Source organism: Lepidothrix coronata, unplaced genomic scaffold (assembly GCF_001604755.1).
Source record: "Lepidothrix coronata isolate B3197 unplaced genomic scaffold, Lepidothrix_coronata-1.0 Scaffold60, whole genome shotgun sequence".
In the NCBI taxonomy this organism is placed as follows: Eukaryota; Metazoa; Chordata; class Aves; order Passeriformes; family Pipridae; genus Lepidothrix; species Lepidothrix coronata.
This window is the reverse complement of record NW_016690240.1, coordinates 2,087,123-2,106,468: the sequence shown is the minus strand read 5'-3', so window position 1 is coordinate 2,106,468 and position 19,346 is coordinate 2,087,123. Positions and strand designations below refer to the sequence as shown.

Genomic DNA, 19,346 nt, shown 5'->3' with positions numbered 1-19,346 from the left:
TTTTTAGTTTAAAAAAAATGAAAAGGAAACTTTAGGACAAAAATTATTCATTCTTTTTCCAGGCTTAACATTTGTCCATAATATAACAATGAAGAAGTGCCCAAAATTTCGTGTATTTTTTTCTAACTGCAGTAATTAACCTAGTAAAAGACATCCACTCTACATACAGCTCTTGTCTGGTATATGTATTTGCCCCATCACAGCTGCAACACTATTACTTACTAACATCATGGCATTTATAGTCTACAAGTAAGCCAGCAACAATCATCTGCCCTCCACCACCGACAAATTAAGACTCCCTCTGTAATTAGTAGGTGCCTTACAACTCCCCGATGTAACCCCTACTCTTGTGTTTATGTAAGCAAGGAGGTGAATGTGACACAACGCAGATATGGCTTCCAAATAAAAAAGGTCTGTACATCCTGGTGCTGGACTCCACAACCAGGGGGAGAGAGGGAACTGCAATATATAACTTCTGTATAAATGCAAGTGGTCACTAGGTGGTGTCTTCTGACAAATTTAAGTCTTCGAGGTCTTCATCAACTTAATGACTGAGGGGGTGATGCAGCTATGTGACCATACAGTCATCTTAAGTTAACAGCAGTAGGAAAACCCAGGCTACTCACTATAGCCTCGTCTTCAACTGCAGTTACTGAGTGGCAAATCTTCTTTAACTTCTTGGAAAGACTGGGTGTCATTAGTTGTTCTGATCTCACAGGCATCTAAAAGCCTGTAACAGCTCTACTTAAGTAGACTAAGCTTGAAGAACATCTTGATACTGATTGTCCTGTGAAATACCTGCAGGTTTCTTTCTCTATGCAAGAATGATGAATAGAGAAATCTGTATAAATTAACTGCAACAGAACATCTCCTAATTGGCATTATACCCACAGGTGCCTTCAACAAAACAGAAGAATGTCCATGTTTTACATCTCTAATAAAATCAATTTGTGAGTTTACCAATTAATGGCATTTTTAAAAATATGCAACCTTACCTGATTGTAGTGAGTTTCACAATACGCCAAGCCCTTTCTCTCATAATGACGATGACCCAGGAATGGTTTTTCACATTTTGCACAAACAAAATGCTACCAAGAAAATGACACATAATTTTTTTTATTTTTTGGAAGTAATGTTATTTTTTCTGGAAAGCAAACCAACCAAGTCCACTACTGAACATGACTGAAGTCTACTGAGCTAGCTGTGCCATCTCCAAAAGCAAAGTTAAACTACATTTAGACCACTAAAATAATATTTCTTTTAATGTCTTCAAAATTTCAATCCAGAAGTTACAAAAAAAAAAAATCAAGCAAAGGATTCTCATTTTTTTATCAATGAACAGAATTAGGACTTATTAAATAATCTGCACCATCATTACACTCTTGTGAAGGAAGCGTTTCCTAGAGGAGATTTTCCAAACAACAGAAAGAACAAACTGTTTATATTTCTAAACTAAATGGAAGATGTGGAACTCAATCTTGTAGATGGCCTTGAAATAAGAACTCTCACATGAACTGTTAAAAGAGATATGTATATGGCAGGTGACTATGGAACACCTAAGGGTATTATGATGCTCAGTAACATGATTACCACAGATCGTACATGCACGATTTTGCACTCTGAAATTTTCTTTTGTAAGGACCTCACCATGCTTCCTTTGATTACTGATCTTAGTTTCACAGTCAAAGCTCTCTGTAAGATAGGAAATTACTCCTATTCCACAGTGGAAGACTAGCCACAATAAAGCTGAAAAGGGATTCAGAGAAAGTATCTATAATTCTTGTTGCAAACTTCGATAATCCTGTCATTGAAACTGATCAGCAAAATCACAGATTTTTTAACGATAAATGTTAATGTTTACATTTGTAAAAGACATTATGTATCATCTGATATTTACCTCCACATGCCATTGTTTTCCCATAGCATTCACCACACGGCCTTCAATTGGTCTTCTACATGCCCCACAGATAGGGACACCCATTTTATCATGGCAGGGTAAGCAGTAAAGTTCTCCCTTCAGCTCACGAGCATCAGCAGTAAGTTCCTTCCTATTCAGAAATTAATGAATTGAGAGCATGAATGAAGGCACTGAATGATGTCAACTCTTGAGAGTTTATGAAAAAAAAAATAATTTTTAGCATTTGTTTAGAAATTATATTTATACTACAGTAATGCGGCAGCATCAAATATAACATAGTTCAACAGAGTTCAAGACTGATCACAGTAAACTGAGAACAGGCTGCTGAGCGAGGTGCACTAAGTCTCTTGGAAACAGCTACTGAACTATTGTCATTCTGCTTACGCAGCACAAATGTGCGTGTGAAAGCTGCAGATGTTTGGTTCATATACTGGCACTCATTACCAGTTTATTTCAGATTTGCATAACTGTAGCTGAAAGTAAATGTAGTCCTCTATGTCGAGGTACACTTTTTCCTTGAAAGAAAACTACAGACCCAAACGAGCTAGGTTTATTCATTTCCAATTGCAGAATCTCATACACTCTACTTTTCAGTAAATTGCATGGTTAGATACTGAGAACAGATAAACCTTAAAAGTGACCATAACCACTAATACTCTCAACTGGTTGCCACTGACAGAACATTACATATTGTTATTCAAATCGGCCTTTGCTATGGCACTGAAATAGTAGCTTCCTTTGCACCAGAAAGAAACAACTAAGAATCCATGCTATGTCCTACAGTGCCCCATGGTCCGTGCATCAGTGCAGGATGTAGAAATGTGCAGTTTCACATGCTGCAGCAGCAGAAGCTGACAAAATGAGGTGGGAGAAAGCTCCTAAAAAGGATAGCCTTTAAAAAGAGAGAACAAAGTTTGCATACTACTCAACTAAAAAGAAATAACGTAGGAAAGATAGTAACTCAGGCAGGAAAAGAGGACCATTTTTCTTCTTCTCCTAGCAGAATAAAGAACTATCATTTTGCTGCTACAGAAACTGTATCTATGTCCATACTTTGTATTTTGTAAGGTACCACCTTGTCCTGCAGAGTCCAATCTTTCTTTACTCCCCAACAGTTCAGCTGTTGTTCAAATGCTACCATGCCAAAAGCAGTAACACACATTTGGCCACAAGACATCCAAACCCCATTCCCTCTTGCCAGCTGTACAGGACAAGTTTTCACTTTAAGATGTAAATCCATGAATCAAATAAGCCCAGCATTTTCCTGTTTTCCTTTGCAGAACTCAAGTTACCCGCAGTTTGCACAGTTGAAATGATCAGGGTGATAAGGGTCATTTTTGAATATGAGAGGCTGTTCATCAATAATGGCATGACACTTCTGGCAAATGTACTTTCCCAGGCCTCTGGCTTTTTCCCTGTTATGGCAAGGACGGCAGAGATGTCTGAAACAACATAAAAAAAGAGAGGTAAGTACTAGTACCAAGTACTACACTGCAAAAATCTATCAAAACTTCATTTCAATCAGTCCTTTTTGGGGGGGAATGTAATCTTTAAAACAATTTCTTTGCTAGGCAAACCAAGTTCAGAGCAGCAAAATTATCTCCTAAGTTCAGGGTGATAATTTTATTTTCCATCTCCACAGGAGTATCATTTCTTCAGCTGAGTTTAAGCTATGTTGAAACACAGAAAACAAAGTTTGCTATAGATTGTTGTTGCTGAATGTTTTACTTTCAAAATCTTAGAAATTTAGATTGGAAGCTGGATGACTACACAAATCGTAATTCTGTAGATAATTCTGTATGTTATATTATACATATGAAGGCAATGGCCATAGAATTCACCTGTAAAACATTCTTCTGATCATAGCTGGTAAAAATATCCGACTCCATGAAGGGTCCCACTGAACATAAAGGAATATTAATAAATAAGATGCCAAACTAGACCAAAATTGGAGAGCCCGTTGGAAAAAGAAAGTAAAAATGTTTTTTAAAAAAAATAAAGACAGTACTTCTGTATCTGAATTTCTTCCCTCTTTTGACATATAACAATGGCCCCAAAATGTCACTGGGTAGAGAGCATGTTTGCCAAGAAACCTACTGTTGAAATAGGTACAATGTTAATATTTTAAGGTACCCATTCTTAGTTTTGTGATGCACTCTTAGATCTCTTCCCACAGAAGATGCTTCAGTTGCTCCATCTGAGCTGGAAAGCTTCAGGAACCAAAATCTCTCAGTCCCCCCTATTAGTTAATTTATGACCAGTTAATAAAAGGAAGAGTGGAGATCTACCTGCCAGCATTCTTGACAAATCCAATATCAGCCAATACTACTTGGCAGATATCGCAGCAGAAGCACTCTGGATGCCAGCTATTGTTCATGGCTTTAATAACACGACCAATAATGAACTCACCTGTAAGAAACACAACACCAGGATATAAAATACCATTGTAGACAAAGTTAAAAGCACTGCAATGACATCATCATCCGTTTCCTCTCCCCAAAATCTGGTAGGACACATTGCTTGCAGTATCATGGTTCTGATTCCAAACTCTGTAATTTGGGTTTTTTCATTGTTTTTTGCTATGGGTCAGAAGAAGATGCCCTTGCTGATGGAGAACATTCTGCTCTTTACACACAAGTCCTTTTCATGCACACTCCACCTTCTCTCTGCAATAATCTTTTTTCAGTCTCTTCCCTGTTTTTACTTATCTGTTCTCAAGCTGTTAAGAAATTTATGGAGTACTTCATATAATATGGTTTTCTTGTGTCCTAATCATCCTTCTCCTTCTTTTCTTTAAGATGACAACTTGTCATGTACATAGCAGTGGTTTCTACTCCACTAGGACCAAGCCTTGATGGGGCTCTATACTCAAAGCACAATAGCACTGAGCTTGGGTGGCTGTGGACCTCCTGCAAAAAAAAAACTCCCATGGAGTCCAAATGCAAAGCTGCAGTGACGCTGCACACACACACACAGCTTCTAACCCTCTGGGTGTAGCCAAGGCCCCTGAGCGGTATAAAGGCTCGGCCTAAATTGTGTTTGGGAGCTCAGCTTCCCAGGGCCGTGGGAGGCTGAGTCATAGCTTTGGAGAACAACTCGCCTCAAAGGGGAGGGATCAGGCAGGTAACAAAGGAACATCTAGGAACAAAACCTGATGGACTCCAGAAATGTCAGGAATGCTTGACGTGTCACTGTGACAACAGTCCCATTGATTGTGGCTCTGCTTACTAAGTACAAGCAGTGGGAAAGCCCAGCTCTGTGCAGAACCTTGATGAGGTTTTAAGGGAGTTGGCACTACATGGAGCCAGGACAGAAGGGGGAGGTGTGTCGGCTGGGCAGGAGAAATCCTGGAGATAGGGAGTGTAGCTCCTCAGGAATCACTGCCAACCCACTTCTTCCTCTTTCCCTGCTTGTTCACGTCTTTAAATGCAAAGTTCTTTAACATCTGCTTCCCCCTCCCTTGGTGTTCAACCCCTCCCTCCACACAAGGAAAGGCCTCACTGAGATAAGTGAAAGCCATACTGCCTTGCCAGGGTGCCATAGAAACACAAGAGCTTCCAGACTGGTTTAAGCAATAGTCCAATAATGACTTCCCAGCCATGCCCCAGCAAAATACGTCACACACAGGGGAAAAAAGAAAACATGCAAATGATTATAGCACAGTAGGCGCACAAGCATTTGCATTAACAGTGGCAAATAAAAAAAGCAGCCCTCAAAATTACATAGGGTGGACATTAGATGCTGAAGCCCTAAAGGTATTTGTTTCAATAAAATCAACAGGGGCCCAGCTGACCATCACTTGATTATATCACCAGCTAATGATGATTGTCCCAGCTTCTGTGGAGTAGGACAGCACAGGTGGGTTACAACAGTCAAAGCAGATGACAAAGCCTCGTTGCAGGGTTTCAGATACATGAGAAGGGCCAAATATGAGCATATGCAGAAATACAGAGATATGTAATCAAGAGTCATGAATGGTGTATATAATCAGAAATTTATGAATGGTCTGCTCATTGGATCACTGACTCAACAGCTAAACTACTTACTCAAATAATGCAAACTTTTTTTAAAAAATACTGTTGTTTGCTGACCTTTAGAAAAAGCAGCTCCCCAAATTCTCTGAAGTCTAGTACATTCTGCAAGTTCACAGGGCCACTTCCCTGAGAACACACACAAGGGGTTGCCTTTCTTCCCCCAGTGATACTCCCATTTGTGATCAAGTGGTTCACCTTGATTTAAAACTTACCACATTGATGGCAGCAAGGGGCAAAAAGCATTTGAAAATCATGTTCGCAGTACTTCCTCCCTTCAAACTGAAAATGGAAAAAGATCTGAGTGTTAGAGGAATGAGGAACACGCTCTTAACATAAATACTGTAACACCCTGGTGTGTTTCCAGATACAATTAGGTAGTAAAACACGAGGGGCTGCACAAAAAAAACCAGACCTAGCACCATAGGTGCTAGGCATTACATCCACCTATCTTTATTCATCTACTAGTTAGCATGTAGTGTTAATAGCACACCATTCCTCCAATGCTGCCAAGGGTCTAAGGCATCTTCCGTCATCAATTTATATCACAAGAGACATCTGAATTCTGAATTTTGATGGACTGCTGAAACTCTGATGCAACAGAGCACATTCTGAGCAGGAAATTAGCTAACAAAAACCCTTGGGCAGTGGGAGAGGGAAAGCATTTTCCCTGAACCCATTTGATGTCTTCCTGACTCTACATTTCCTGCAAGAATGACCCAGCATACTGGAGGCAGTAAGTACGATGGGGGTAGGGAGAGGAAGAACATCCAGGGACAGAAATCTTTGACTTTATAGAGCAGTACAGCCAAAACATGAAGCAAAATAAGCCTTTTCCTTTGTGATGCTTATTTCATAGAATCATAGAAATCATTTAGGTTGGAAAAGACCCTTAAGATAATCAGTCCAAATATTAAGGAACAAAGTTCACTACATCGATCAGATTAAATTGGGATCTGATCTTAAGGGATTTGGACTTGGATCTGAATTTTATCACAGGCTAGATGAGTTCAGCTACAGTTCAAGCTCTCATATAAAAAAACTCATATGGAATTAAAAAAAATTCAACAGCACTGCATTAGTAGCTTAGCCAAAGAATATGTAAAAACATGTAGGCAAGTATGTGCTGAGATGAAGGAAAATGTTTAGATACCTTCAGGCACCACCATTACCAGATATGAATGCCAACTGGCGTGTCAAAACCAGATAGACAATATTAGGTATACTGTAAAATGTTTGGATTTGAATGTCTCAGTTTAAAACAGTGGAAAAATGAGGACAGCAGGAAACCTCGCTCCTTTTATTTTACTGTGCCTAATACAAAACAAAATAAATAGCATAAAATACTACCCACAAAGTAAGTTTTTGTGCCTGGACAGAAAATACAGCAATGTGTTTCAAGATTACCTGTTTTATACTATGTAATTGCAAGGATCAAATACAATATAAATATAATAAATACTCTTGCAACTGGCAGGGTGGGGATCTAGTGGAACACTCTCAAAGTCACTGGGTACTTGAGATTAGAAAACTCCTCTGCCCAACCTGAATTGCACCTATTAGGAACAGAAAGACACGAGCTCAGTACAGACTCTTTCAGAAGTCTCTGCTAGGAATTTATCAAGTGCTATTTCAGTGTAATACTGTAAAACAGATTATTTTTTTTAATTTCAGCTTTTTAAAAAAATAGTAATTGAGAAGCAGAGGATTATTACTTTCTCAAGGAGTAATGGAAATTATTTGTTCATTGTGAATTGTGCTTGCTTCCTGCCAGATAAAATCCTTTTCAAACTGAAAAAAATTCAAAAGCTTCCTGTTCTGTGTAAACAGGTGGTCCAATGGGGGATGCTTAGGTTTGCTAGGATTTTAAAGCCACCACATGTTGATCTGGACAGACCAAACAGGTTTTCTTCCCGTTTGGTTTATATCAGGTAGGTTGGTTCCCATTCAGTCTTGTTTGTATTTTCAATCTTCTTGACTCATTTGTGCTGCTCTTGTAGATGACCTAGCAGTTATCCATCAGAGAAAGCCTTGAGTTTCTGTAACAAATCTCACGGCACATATTTCAAAAGCAAGATAGTTTCACTGTTGTATGCTGGAGGTCCATGAGTTAAATGGCTCTGCATAGAACATCTCACTGTTACACAGCCACCAGCTTATCTGCATGTTTTTAGCTAACTCAGTGGAAAGACATGTACAAAACCTGAGTCTTTAAAGATTCTCTCTCTAAGGTAGTTTCTGGTAGGAAAACACTCTTACTTTTAGGAAAACACACAAGGTGCAACTGGAATAGAAACAAATCTGACAAGCGCATTGCAACTGCACCTTCCTTTAATCTTCTTAAAGGTTATTACAAACATTTTAGAAAAAAGAACCGAACTGAAAGAAACCTCCTCTCAAGAGACAAAAGTCACATGCTATTCCATATTATTCGTTATTATGATAAAACAACAACAACAATAATAGTAATATATATTTCCCAATTATGGCTGTTGTGAGTAGTCCATAAAGATTTTGCTGTATTTCTTCTGTTCTGGGAAGCACCTCTCTAAGCCCTTCCCTCTCCTCCACCTCAGCACAGTACAGTGCAGGCTAGGATGCTTCTGAAAACAAACAGCACAAGGCTCTAAACAAACCCCCAGACCAGAGGTACAACTTCTCTCATCTAACCTCCCCCGTCTGAAGGTGAGGTGTCCACACTCCCCAGTGGGAGACATGGGCAACCTCCAGAAGGAAGGAGCCATTCTATGACCTGAGAGTAATGTGGGTTGGAGGAAATGCCCACTGACTGATTACAGTAGGGCCACCCTGCCCCTCTGAGTGCACTGCCAGCTGCGACTGAAGGTCTCCACTCAAGCTGTCTGTACTGCTACCTGCAGTGCTACCTGCACTGAGACTCTGCAGCAGCTGCTCTAGGGAATACACATCTCCCAGGTGGTGGAGTAAAAGTAGACCAGAATTGCTACCACTTCACACCTGACACCAGAGCAGAGCAAGTTTGGAAATTCTGCTGGCATGTGCTTGTGCTAATCTTTGTTTAGGTCGAGTGCATAAGAAAACTTGCTAAAATGATGCTGCTGAGCAAACTGGAACACAATTATACCCTTGCAGGTCCTAAACCCACAGTTTCTGTGCAATATTAGGCATACAGTTCTCAGAAATCCAAATTACCATTTCTAACATAGGTTCATGAGGACATCTACAAAACTCCTGCTATGCTGTGCTGACTCCAAGCGGTGGAGGGGCACTGCTCTGGTGTGGTACCACTTGTGCCAGCAAGTGACTTGGCTCCAGTGCCAGACCACAGCAAGCTGTGCTGATCAGGGTTCCTGCAAGGCAGCCTGGAGACATGTCCCACAGCAAAGGAGACCTGCATCTCTCTGACCAGTTCAACCCCCACCCATGGAACACAGTGTGAAAGCTTATCATGGCAGCGTTTGACGGCAAATGTGATAAGCAGCTTAATGACTAACTGGAGGAACTCTGCAAGTCTTGTAATAGGCAGGGTAACAATATTTGCCTTCCCAATTGCTAAGAGCTAGAAATCATTTCCAAGAAACACTAGCTTAGCTAAACCAGGCACAGAATAAACACAAACTCATGCTGGGCAACCAACAATGCCCACGTCTACCCATGGGGAACATGTTCAGAAAGACACATTACCTGGCCACACCTGCAAACACATCCATCTTCTTGAAGACTGCATTAAGGCAATCTGAGGAAGACACCCTTTATGCCTGTCTTCTCCACTCATTTTTTCTTGACAGTGATACAGATTATCTCAAGTCCTCAGAGCACTGTCAGCCACTCCTGAGCAATGGTCAACCTAAGCCCACCTTTTGCCTGCTTAGGGCTGTCCCTTCTTCTCACAGAATAGGCAAGGTTGGAAGGGACCACAGTGGGTCATCTGGTCCAACCTCCTGATTAAGCAGGGTCAGCCTAGAGCACATTGCACAGGACTGTGTCCAGACAGTTCTTGAATATCTCCAGTGAGGGAGACTCAACAACATCTCTGGGCAATCTGTTCCAGTGTGTGGTCACCCGCACACTAAAGAAGTTTTTCTTTATGATCAGATGGAACTTCTTGTGCATCAATTTCTCTCTGTTGCCTCCTCTCCTATTGCTTGACACCACTGAGAAGAGCCTGGCTCCATCCTCTTGACACCTTCCCTTCAGATAATTATATACACTGATAATAGTATACTACTACTTCTCAGTTGCCTCTTCTTGAGTCTGAACAGGCCTAGCTCCCTCAGCCTATCTGATGTTATTTTACTTTTGTAACAGTTGTGGCAAGAAGTGTCTATGCTTAACTGAAACTTTCCACTTTCTACATAACATTTCTCAGGCTATCCAGCCTGAAAAAACCTGTAGCAACATTAACCAACTCACATTTAGTACATGGTGATATTTTCATTCCCAGGATAATCTATTGGCACTCACTTCTGACTTACTGTCTTTGAGAGCAGCATGTTTCAGTAAGACTGCTCAAAGACCAATTGTCATGAATATGAATGGTAACAAGGTAGCAATAGGAAGGAAAACGCTTACATCCAATATATCTAAGATCCTTGCCTCTGCTACAGATTCAGGTATGGCCACCTAGAAGCACCCAGAGCAACAGGGAGTTTGTAATGTTCCTGACCTAGGCCCAAAAGTAAGACTTTCCTTCCACTGCAGTCCTTGTCCATCCCCTAGGAGACACAGGCTGCCTAGAGCACAATTTCCTCAAACTTATCTTTAACAAAAGACTATTCAACATTCTGAAAGAAGTCCCTGGAATGTCTCATTGCTTTTTGAGTCAGAAAAAGTATGAATAAAGTACTCACTATTTAGAGAAAATACATTTTATTGGTTTAAGACAGTTTTAACACAATTACAAATATTTTAGTTTTGAAACATCCGTATCACTTTACGTTTGCCTCAGGTCTTAACACGCCAGGATGGACTCTTTACTGTGCCTGCAAGCAGGCAGCAGCTCAGTATATATTAACAATTGTAAATCAATGTGTTAATATCATGGGGTTGTTCTTCTGCTTTTATTTAATTAATTCTGCCTTGCAGTTCACCTTTTGATGTCTTATGGAATATTAGTCATTTACCACAATTTCTGCAAGACTATCCCTGGCGCACAGAAAAGTCTTTTGACAAGGCGAGAGAAAGCAAATCCCCAGGAATCCCTTTTGACAGTCTCTTTTCCTATTCACACTCCTCTCTCAGCCTCTCCTCATCACCCCATAACATGGCTCTGTAAAGTTAGAAATGATCCTTTGGAAGATAAACTGTTGTGCTCTTGCCATAAGGAGCACAACTGTCTGTCAGAGCACAAACTTGTGCTTTTAAAACACTGCTCACCTGCTTTTTCAGATCATAGTATGACTTAAGTCCTGTAACTGCTACCCTAAGTTGGACTATAAGCTACTTGAGCAGGGATCTTATCTCTCAGACATTAATTCCCCAGCTCATGCCATATATTGTTCCTTATACCAATCACTTTGTATTTTATGAACCAATCTAAAGCTTTCAATAAAGCCACTTTTTACCTGCATTTTCTCCTGAATCCCCATAATAGGGGAGTGTAAAAGAAAATAACACTGATACCAAAATACCCATCTGAGCTGAGGGCAATTGACCTAGAGATGAGAAATGTGAACGGGAACAGGTTTTAACCTTTGAAAGTGTGTTAAGAACTGGTAATTTTAGATGCTCTGGTGTGTTAGAGTCGACCCTACACAGGCCCTGCCTGGTTTGGCTTCTACATACATCCTGATCTCAGCATGCTGACTTACAGGTCATCTCTTTTCACATGCCGAGCTGGCCTCACTCAAGTCAGCAATAAACCTCCTAGGGCCCACAGGATGCTGGGATTTCCCTCTATGACTTTCTCCTCTAAGAATTATGCTTTCTCTGTATTTTTGGTATGATACATCAGATTCACAAACTGCAGGGAAAAAAATCTGCACTGAAAAAGGAATCTCCAGCAGTTTTTTCTCAGCTTTGATAACATTAGGCTCCATATTTAAATAAGGTTATACATACTGTTGTCCTTCAAATTAGCATAGAAATGCTTCCTGGCTTTTTTCTCCCTTTACTGGGCATACCGTTTCAGAGCCCAGTTCTGGCCATGGGACTTTCTAAGCCATGGATCTGCCTGTAGCTAATCCTGGTATGGGAAAGAAGGCACAAGACAAAGGTTGGGGGTGAGAGGGGCACTCTGCCCCGCTTACCTCGTAGAAGAGCCCTTCAGGGAACTGCTGAAAGCACTGGGCACAGACGAAGCACTGCTCGTGGTACAGCTCACCGTTGCTGTTGACTATTTTCTCGGCAGGGGCAAAGCCACCCCTGCAGCGCTCGCAGATGGCATTTGCAAGCGCGTTCGCCATGTTGCTGTTAATAAAAAAAAAAAACAAACACAAAAAGAAATAGAAAGAAAATTAGCTTAAATAGGCAACAACACTGGTTGTAGGTCTTTTTTTTCCCCCCAAGGCCAAACTGCATCAGCCTAATGCAAGGCTGCTCAATACAAGTTTTTCGATGGACTTCATGGCTTGTAGTATCCCCTCAGAAATAAAACTACCACTTCTCCCTGCTCCTAAACTCTTTAGAAACAAAATCCTCATGATGAACTCTAATTAATTAAAAAACCAAACAGAAATGTTGTTACAACAAAAATGTTGTTATAAATTTACAGGCTTTTTATGATGCGAAAAGACAGGCAATTCAAAGTACTATAAAAATTGTTAAATACATTAGAATTACAGAAAACAAGGGAAAATTATGAAATATATTAGAATTACAGAAAACAAGGGCAAATATTAACAATAATTGAGGACTAGCACCACAAAGGAAAACATAAATGATTAATTCTGAAGAATTCCTAATTCTAAAATATATATGTAACAGCCTTAGTTCAAAGCTCTAAATAAACAATGTGAAAGAGTGTGCAGTATCTAGTCTGGCAGATATTAACAACAATCAGAGTAGGTAAACAATTATCCCTTATACAAGCTCTGCGTAGCTTGAGGTCATTTTACAAATTTACTTTGAAGTCATGGGATTTTTGATTGGTTTGTGAAGGTTCATCTCAGAGAGCTCAGCTCACAATGTGCCAACTCACAGCCCACTCCAGGGCCATGCTAGAGGATGGGAATGCTCCAGCTGCCCCACGGCAACCCACATGCAGCCCAACACAAAGTCATAAACCCATACCAGGGATGCAAAAATATACTCAAATAGCAACCTTGGTTGCTTCTCAAAGGCACAGAACCAAAAAACGGCAGTGTGGTAGTTGCAAAACATTAGAGGAATTAGCTACTTCACTGGGTTCATGTCCACATCTGCAGAAGACACTACAGCTGTGTTTCAGTTAATTAAGGCCAGGAAAAGGCTCTCTTGATTTTTCCTTTGCAAATATTTTATTACTCATATCTAGACTCTCAAAGCTATGCCTTTCAAGATCACCTCTCTGCCCTAATACCATGTGATAGCAGAGAGCAAATATAGAGCAATGGTCTAGTTTCATTACAATCTGACCTCAGCTGACAAAATCACTGACTCAGAACATCTATTTGGAAGATTATTAGACAAGTGACATTATTTTAAACACATATGCACACATGCACACATTTTGGTACAGCTGTCATGCTGTACTTGTAAGTGCAGAGCCCTCAGTCCTCTGCAAGATGCCAAGACTTCCTTTTTATCCCCACAAGGGGATAAGACCTCTTGGCTCCCACCAGGTTCAATAGGAATTGAATTCATTCCGTGCACACCATCCAAAGGAGCAAGCAAACACCTAGCACGTGGTTCAAAACGGAATGTGTTTTATCTATTTCTTACACTGTCTCACAGAAGAGCCCTATGCAAGGTCAAATCTGACCAGTTATTATTAGCTGGCACTTTTTTTTTCTCTCTCTGAAGATCTTTGTAGAAGAGAAAAACAGTAACTGCTATCAAAATATTCATTGCTGTTCCAGTGAAACAAAAGTGGGCAAATTTCACTCGAAGATCAGACGGGGAGGATGGTCTCACCCATATGTAACAGACAGACCTATGGACAAACTGCAGTGACTATACATACGAACTGTGATTAAGTATACAGCTTGCCAGTGGTCTCCATGGATTGTATATGCTTTCTGTGGAGGAAGACCTCAGTCAACTTCCCCATCCTTTTTATCAATCTAAGTAAGGAATAATCACAACAGAAACTGGGACCTTTCATCATCACTTCAACAGTGCTCGAGCACTAAGGATGTTAAGCGCTGGCATCCATAAAGTATAACCCAAGCAAAAACATGAAACAAAGTTCAAAATCAAATGAAAACAGTAAGTTTTCCTCCTCAGTACACAAAAGTGCTTCACTTTGAAACATATATATGCAAAATCAGTGATATATGTAATACTTCTGCACTGATGAAGCAGTTTATCCATTTGCCCAAGATAACACACAAACAACCTGAAGGCAGAGAGACTACCTGACAAATTCCAACCCCATTTTAACTGCTGATAAAAATTTCTGATGCAATTAATGATGAAATTTAAAGCAACAACTCCAATTTTAGTTGACAGTTACCCCTGGCAATGTTTCAAGCAGAACAGTGGCAAAGGTTGGGTAAGAGAACAGCTTGCACAAATCTCAGATAATAAAATACATAAGTACAATACACATGCAATGTCACTGCAGCTACACTCCAAAGCTGAACAGAATGAACTTACAATTTTGCATAGAAGTCACAGAACTCTTTGTAGAGTTTTATTTCACTGTGCCTACGTTGCAATTTTGACACTGGTTTCTCTCCTTCATTTCCTGCAGAGTTGTAAGCATCAGGAGCAACCTTGTATGCAACCTCTTCATCCTCTGGGATGGAGTACGGGTGAGCTCTGTGCTGGAAGTCCATCTCTCTCTGATTGCCTTCCTGGGTGTATATATTCTATGCTTATACTGCAAAGAAGCTGTAGGCAAAGCCTGCAAAACAGTATGCTGGACTTCCCCTTGTTCCCAGCGAAGTGATTTACTTTCACAGTTCCGTGTCATGTAGCCAGAGCTACTCAGTGCCCTGCTAGAGCTTCAAGTTAAAAGTTCAGTGGCGGGGCGGTGAGCCTGTCACACTGTGATTTACTGAGGCTGGCTGTGCACAGAGGAGCAAATTTTCCTGTTAGGCCCTCATGTAAACTCGGATGCTGGAAAGGGTCTTTGCTGCTGGCTACTGACAGAAGCTGCCCAGGAGAGCTGTGGTGTGAGTAGCGTATGTGAGCAAATATGTTCACCAACAAACTTGTCCACAGCTACTTTCTGCTGAGGGGGGAATGGAGGTAGATTCAAACAATATTTTATCATGGGCAAACCAGCAGTGGGAAGCACAAAGAGAAGAATCCTGTCACTAGGTAAATATTGCTTTAATGCTACAGTATATTAATTATGGTGAAAAAAATGCCTTTAATGTTTCGCTTGTGTCTTCTGCTGTCCTATGCGCTGAATTCATCTATAGGCATCTTTCTTTGTGTCAGCACTTTGGAGAAGGGACAGGTACAGATGGATAGTTACATTTATGTTGTGCTTCACAGGCCACTAACCAAACTGCCACATATGCTATAATGGGCAATATATGAAGGAGGAAAACTAAAGCTTTATTTCCAGTGATGTGCTGCATTTAGATCAATTTCACATAAGAACATTTACTGAAGTAATTTACTGTGGATATTAAAGAACTGAGAAAGCAAGACTAGGAAGAAAGAATGAAAAACAATTATTCCTTCAACACAGAATGCCCTCCTAATGTTGTAATTATTTTATGTTCATATTCTATTTAAAAAACCTGTTGTGCACCACTTACTAGGGAAGTCAGGGCTGATTAGCTGCAGATCTCTAGCTAATAACTATACTACTGCAAGCTTTCCCTACTTGAAGCACAGTGCTTGTGGCAGACGTGGGATACTTGGTTTCCCACAACTTTTAACTGCAGAAAAGGCAGGCTTTTGGAAAACTCTCTTGAGTAACTACCTCTGGCGTTGGACTGGCTCAGCCTTGTTTGTAATCAGTTGAACTGCAGAACCACATGCACTTTGTGCTCGTGACACGCAATACCTTGGTATCTGAAGAATCTGCTAGTCTTCGAGGAGGAGGACGAGAAAGCAGAGGATGACAAGGAGATGAGCAGAGGGAACAAGCAGAGAAATTAGGACTTGAAGATCAGAGAATCAAACAATCATTTTTGGATAAGACTTCAAGATCACTGAGTACACACCTTTTAAATACCTCCAGGGTTGGTGACTCCACCACTTCCCTGGGCAGTCTGTTCCAGTGCTTGACAACCCTTTCCATGAAGAAATTTGTCCTAATCTCCAATCTAAACCTCCCACAGCACAACTTGAGGCCGTTTCCTCTTGTCCTGTCACAGGATATGACAGAAGGTCCAATCAAGGCTAAAACTTCTTAATATACCTTCACCTTCCTAGGACCTACTACTGAGGGTCTGGTTGATGATGCGTTTTGGCTGTATCTCTCAGCACTGGTTGGGACAGATTGCTCAGTCAGCGTACAGCAGCCCACACGCCCCTCTCCATGCAGGCCTGAGCTCGCACGTAGCTGTCTTCCCACAGCCTGGCCAACACAGCCCTACACTGCTGCTGCTGCCAAATTTGTGGGATGGGTTTGGTCAGGCATCTTTCCTTCACTTCCCCTCAACAAGGAGCAACCCCCGGGCAAGCTATTGCTTGGGTAGGTGGGACCCAGGCAGCATGACCCTGCTTATTTATCCATCTCTAGGTGTGCTTATGCATCCTGCATCAGAGCTACCGAGAGTTACAAGCTGTAACAGGCTAAGGAGGCTGCACCCATACCACTGACACAGCTTGGCTGCAGCTCAAGCCCTATTTTTATCTGCCACGGGGCAAGAGATGCTCAGGTTGTAGCCGTAGGCCACAAAGATCTTGCCAGAGCACCGCTGCAGGAAACAGTCCTGGAACAAAAGGTTTCTGCGTCCACTGGAGCACCAGTGAAAACGAGCAGTGTTTGCCAACAGATATGCAGGCATACTGATGCTGGCTCTTCTTCTCCATCTTGCCTCTCAAACATTTTCTGCAAAGGCCAGTGCTAAGCTTCTTTGGGTATAAAAAACTCCAGCGAGACAGACTGCAATGGACTAAACATGCCGATTCATCCAGGATTAGTGTAGGTGTACCAAGCCACTAAGATAAGAAACAGCAAGTCGGTCTGTCTCTTCCCCTTATTACTGTTTCTCAACAATTTCTCAACTGTTTTCCTGTATTTTGTCCCAGATCACTTGCAATTCTGCTGGGAGGCTGCTGCTGCAAATCAAGACAGTGCTGTTTTTCTCCTGGTGGACTTCTACAGTCCTTGCAGTAACCTGAAATCCACATGTGACCCAGGTAACTGGAAGCCACTTGTGCTGCCTTGTGTCCTCTGTTGTCAACAGGAAAATATTTGCTTGCTTCTTCAGCTGCTGCTGAGCAGTCTTCTGCATGGCTGTAGCAACGCAAGTAGTATGGCGAGTCAGTGCAGTAAGATGTCCATCCTAAAATCCTGTTTTAATTTTCCTGTTTTTTTTCCAAGAGGCAGTCCTACAAGGTAATAGAACTCCATATGTGCAATAAGTATAAGCTGCCTGGTTCTCCAGACATATTACCTTTGCTGCTGGTGGAATGACTCCCAGTGCCTTCCATTAATCAAGAAAGGAGTTGGACAGGAGTTTAAAAAGGGCCTTTCTGCTATTGGTGGAAAACACAGTTGCTACTGTGAAGGTTTGGTAATCCACAAATCCAGTGCAGCTGGCCATCTTTCTCTTTTCTGTCATTTTGCAGGAGGTATGCTGCCAAGATCTGAAATATTTAGTTAAAAATGCACTGAATTTTCATTAGAGAATTCTAGGTTACCCCGAGGTGAAACCATCCACAGGGAGTCAGAAGCATGTAAGGGGTCATTGATTTGCAGCAGCAGCTTCCCAAGGGATCTGGGACAAAACCTACCAGCCTGTTGTTAAGGACACAATGTTATGGAGAAAAGCGAGAAGTTGAGTGTTTAAGTGGAAAAGGTATGTAGGAAGGAATAAGACAGAGAGTCCTCCCTGGCACACTGAGGATTTTATCAGAAATCAAAATTCATGGTAGGGAAGGTGCTGAAAGAAATGGCAGACAAATGAAGGAGAAGTGTCTTACTGTGGTTACGGAGAAGGGCTTTGGAAAACAATAGCAAAAATAGCCACGCTGCCTAATCATTGCTGAAGGATAACTGCCACCTCACTCGACCCTGCTTTCTCTGGAGTTTGCAGATCTGGCTGCCTGTGCTGGTGGCTGCCAGAGGCAGATGGGGACTCTTACAGAGAAGGCTCGTGGCTGGCCAGGCCCGCTGAGCATTTCACTACATGCCACAAATAGACATGCTGAGCAGTCACGGCTCCAAACAAGGTGCTTGGCAAAAGCAGCTGCTGCTTGGCAACCCTCTTGTGCCACTGTGAAATATCACTGCATCACCGGTGCTGTTGAGAGGCCAAACGGCCCATCAGGACGTGCGGGGGAGGGGGAAGAGTAATGACAGTGTCTTCCTCCACTTTCCCCGTCGGTAGGTGTGACTGTGATTTCATTTCAACAATATATTAACAGATGCTATGCAATGGCTCTCACGCAAAATACAGAACTACTAGAACAGAAATCTGGCTGCAAAATATGTGTGGGCTCACAGTGGCTGCTCTGATTTCTGCACCAACATTTGAAAGCACTAATTGACCTTTTGTGTCTTTTTTTAATTGAGATTAAAAACTCTCTTGGGTTCTGCTTGCTGCAATTGTTTATCTCTTAAGCAATAAAATACTTTCCATGTTAAGTTGGTCTCCTAAGACAGTTTGAAAGAAGGTATAAATCTTTTCTACAATAAAAGTGCACATTACAGGTAGGATTTTCACATGTACCCAGCACTGCTCTAACTTCTGTTTCTATTAAAAATGACAGAAAGCTGTCTTGAAACCACTGCAATAAAAAGTCAGTGAATTTTGAGTGCTCCTAAAAGTTTCACCCTTTAGTCTTCACCACAAAAAGCATAATTAAGCTTATGTGGTGGGCATTTAAATAGGGCAAACAAAAAGGTAACTCTGGATGTTTCATATACTTCAATATAAGTTTATTCTAGTATAAACATGTCCAAAAAATGCTTTGGCCTCCACAAACAGAGAAGGTTCACATTCCATCTCTCCATAAGGAAGTAAATATAACTGGAATAGACAGGTAAGCAGCACCTTCCCACACGATGTTTTGCCATCCATTCAAGCACAGTGAAAAATCAGCCTCTGGTGGAATTTGTAGAAAGGGAGAGCAATATGTGAGTGTAAGACTTTCCTGTTGTAAGTAATATTTCAAAAAAACTATTGTGTTTTCTTACTGCTGGT

At 41.2% G+C, this 19,346-nt stretch overlaps 1 protein-coding gene across 8 annotated transcripts in view; it reads right to left on the bottom strand.

Annotated features, from left to right (window-relative positions):
* The window catches only part of LIMS1 (LIM zinc finger domain containing 1), a 71,359-nt gene that overhangs the window by 4,480 nt on the left and 47,533 nt on the right, over window positions 1-19,346 (bottom strand). For 6 of the 8 annotated variants that reach the window (XM_017817423.1, XM_017817420.1, XM_017817421.1 and 3 more), the window contains exons 2-7: window positions 12,177-12,336; window positions 6,165-6,231; window positions 4,207-4,327; window positions 3,211-3,360; window positions 1,898-2,048; window positions 996-1,088 (exon numbers count right to left, since the gene is read on the bottom strand). In XM_017817423.1, coding sequence (XP_017672912.1) covers window positions 996-1,088; window positions 1,898-2,048; window positions 3,211-3,360; window positions 4,207-4,327; window positions 6,165-6,231; window positions 12,177-12,332 — 738 coding nt within the window. In that variant the 5' untranslated portion in view covers window positions 12,333-12,336. Of the gene's footprint in view, window positions 1-995; window positions 1,089-1,897; window positions 2,049-3,210; window positions 3,361-4,206; window positions 4,328-6,164; window positions 6,232-12,176; window positions 12,337-14,664; window positions 14,937-19,346 lie in introns of those variants that run through there. The other 2 variants (XM_017817416.1, XM_017817417.1) reach the window with 1 other exon arrangement.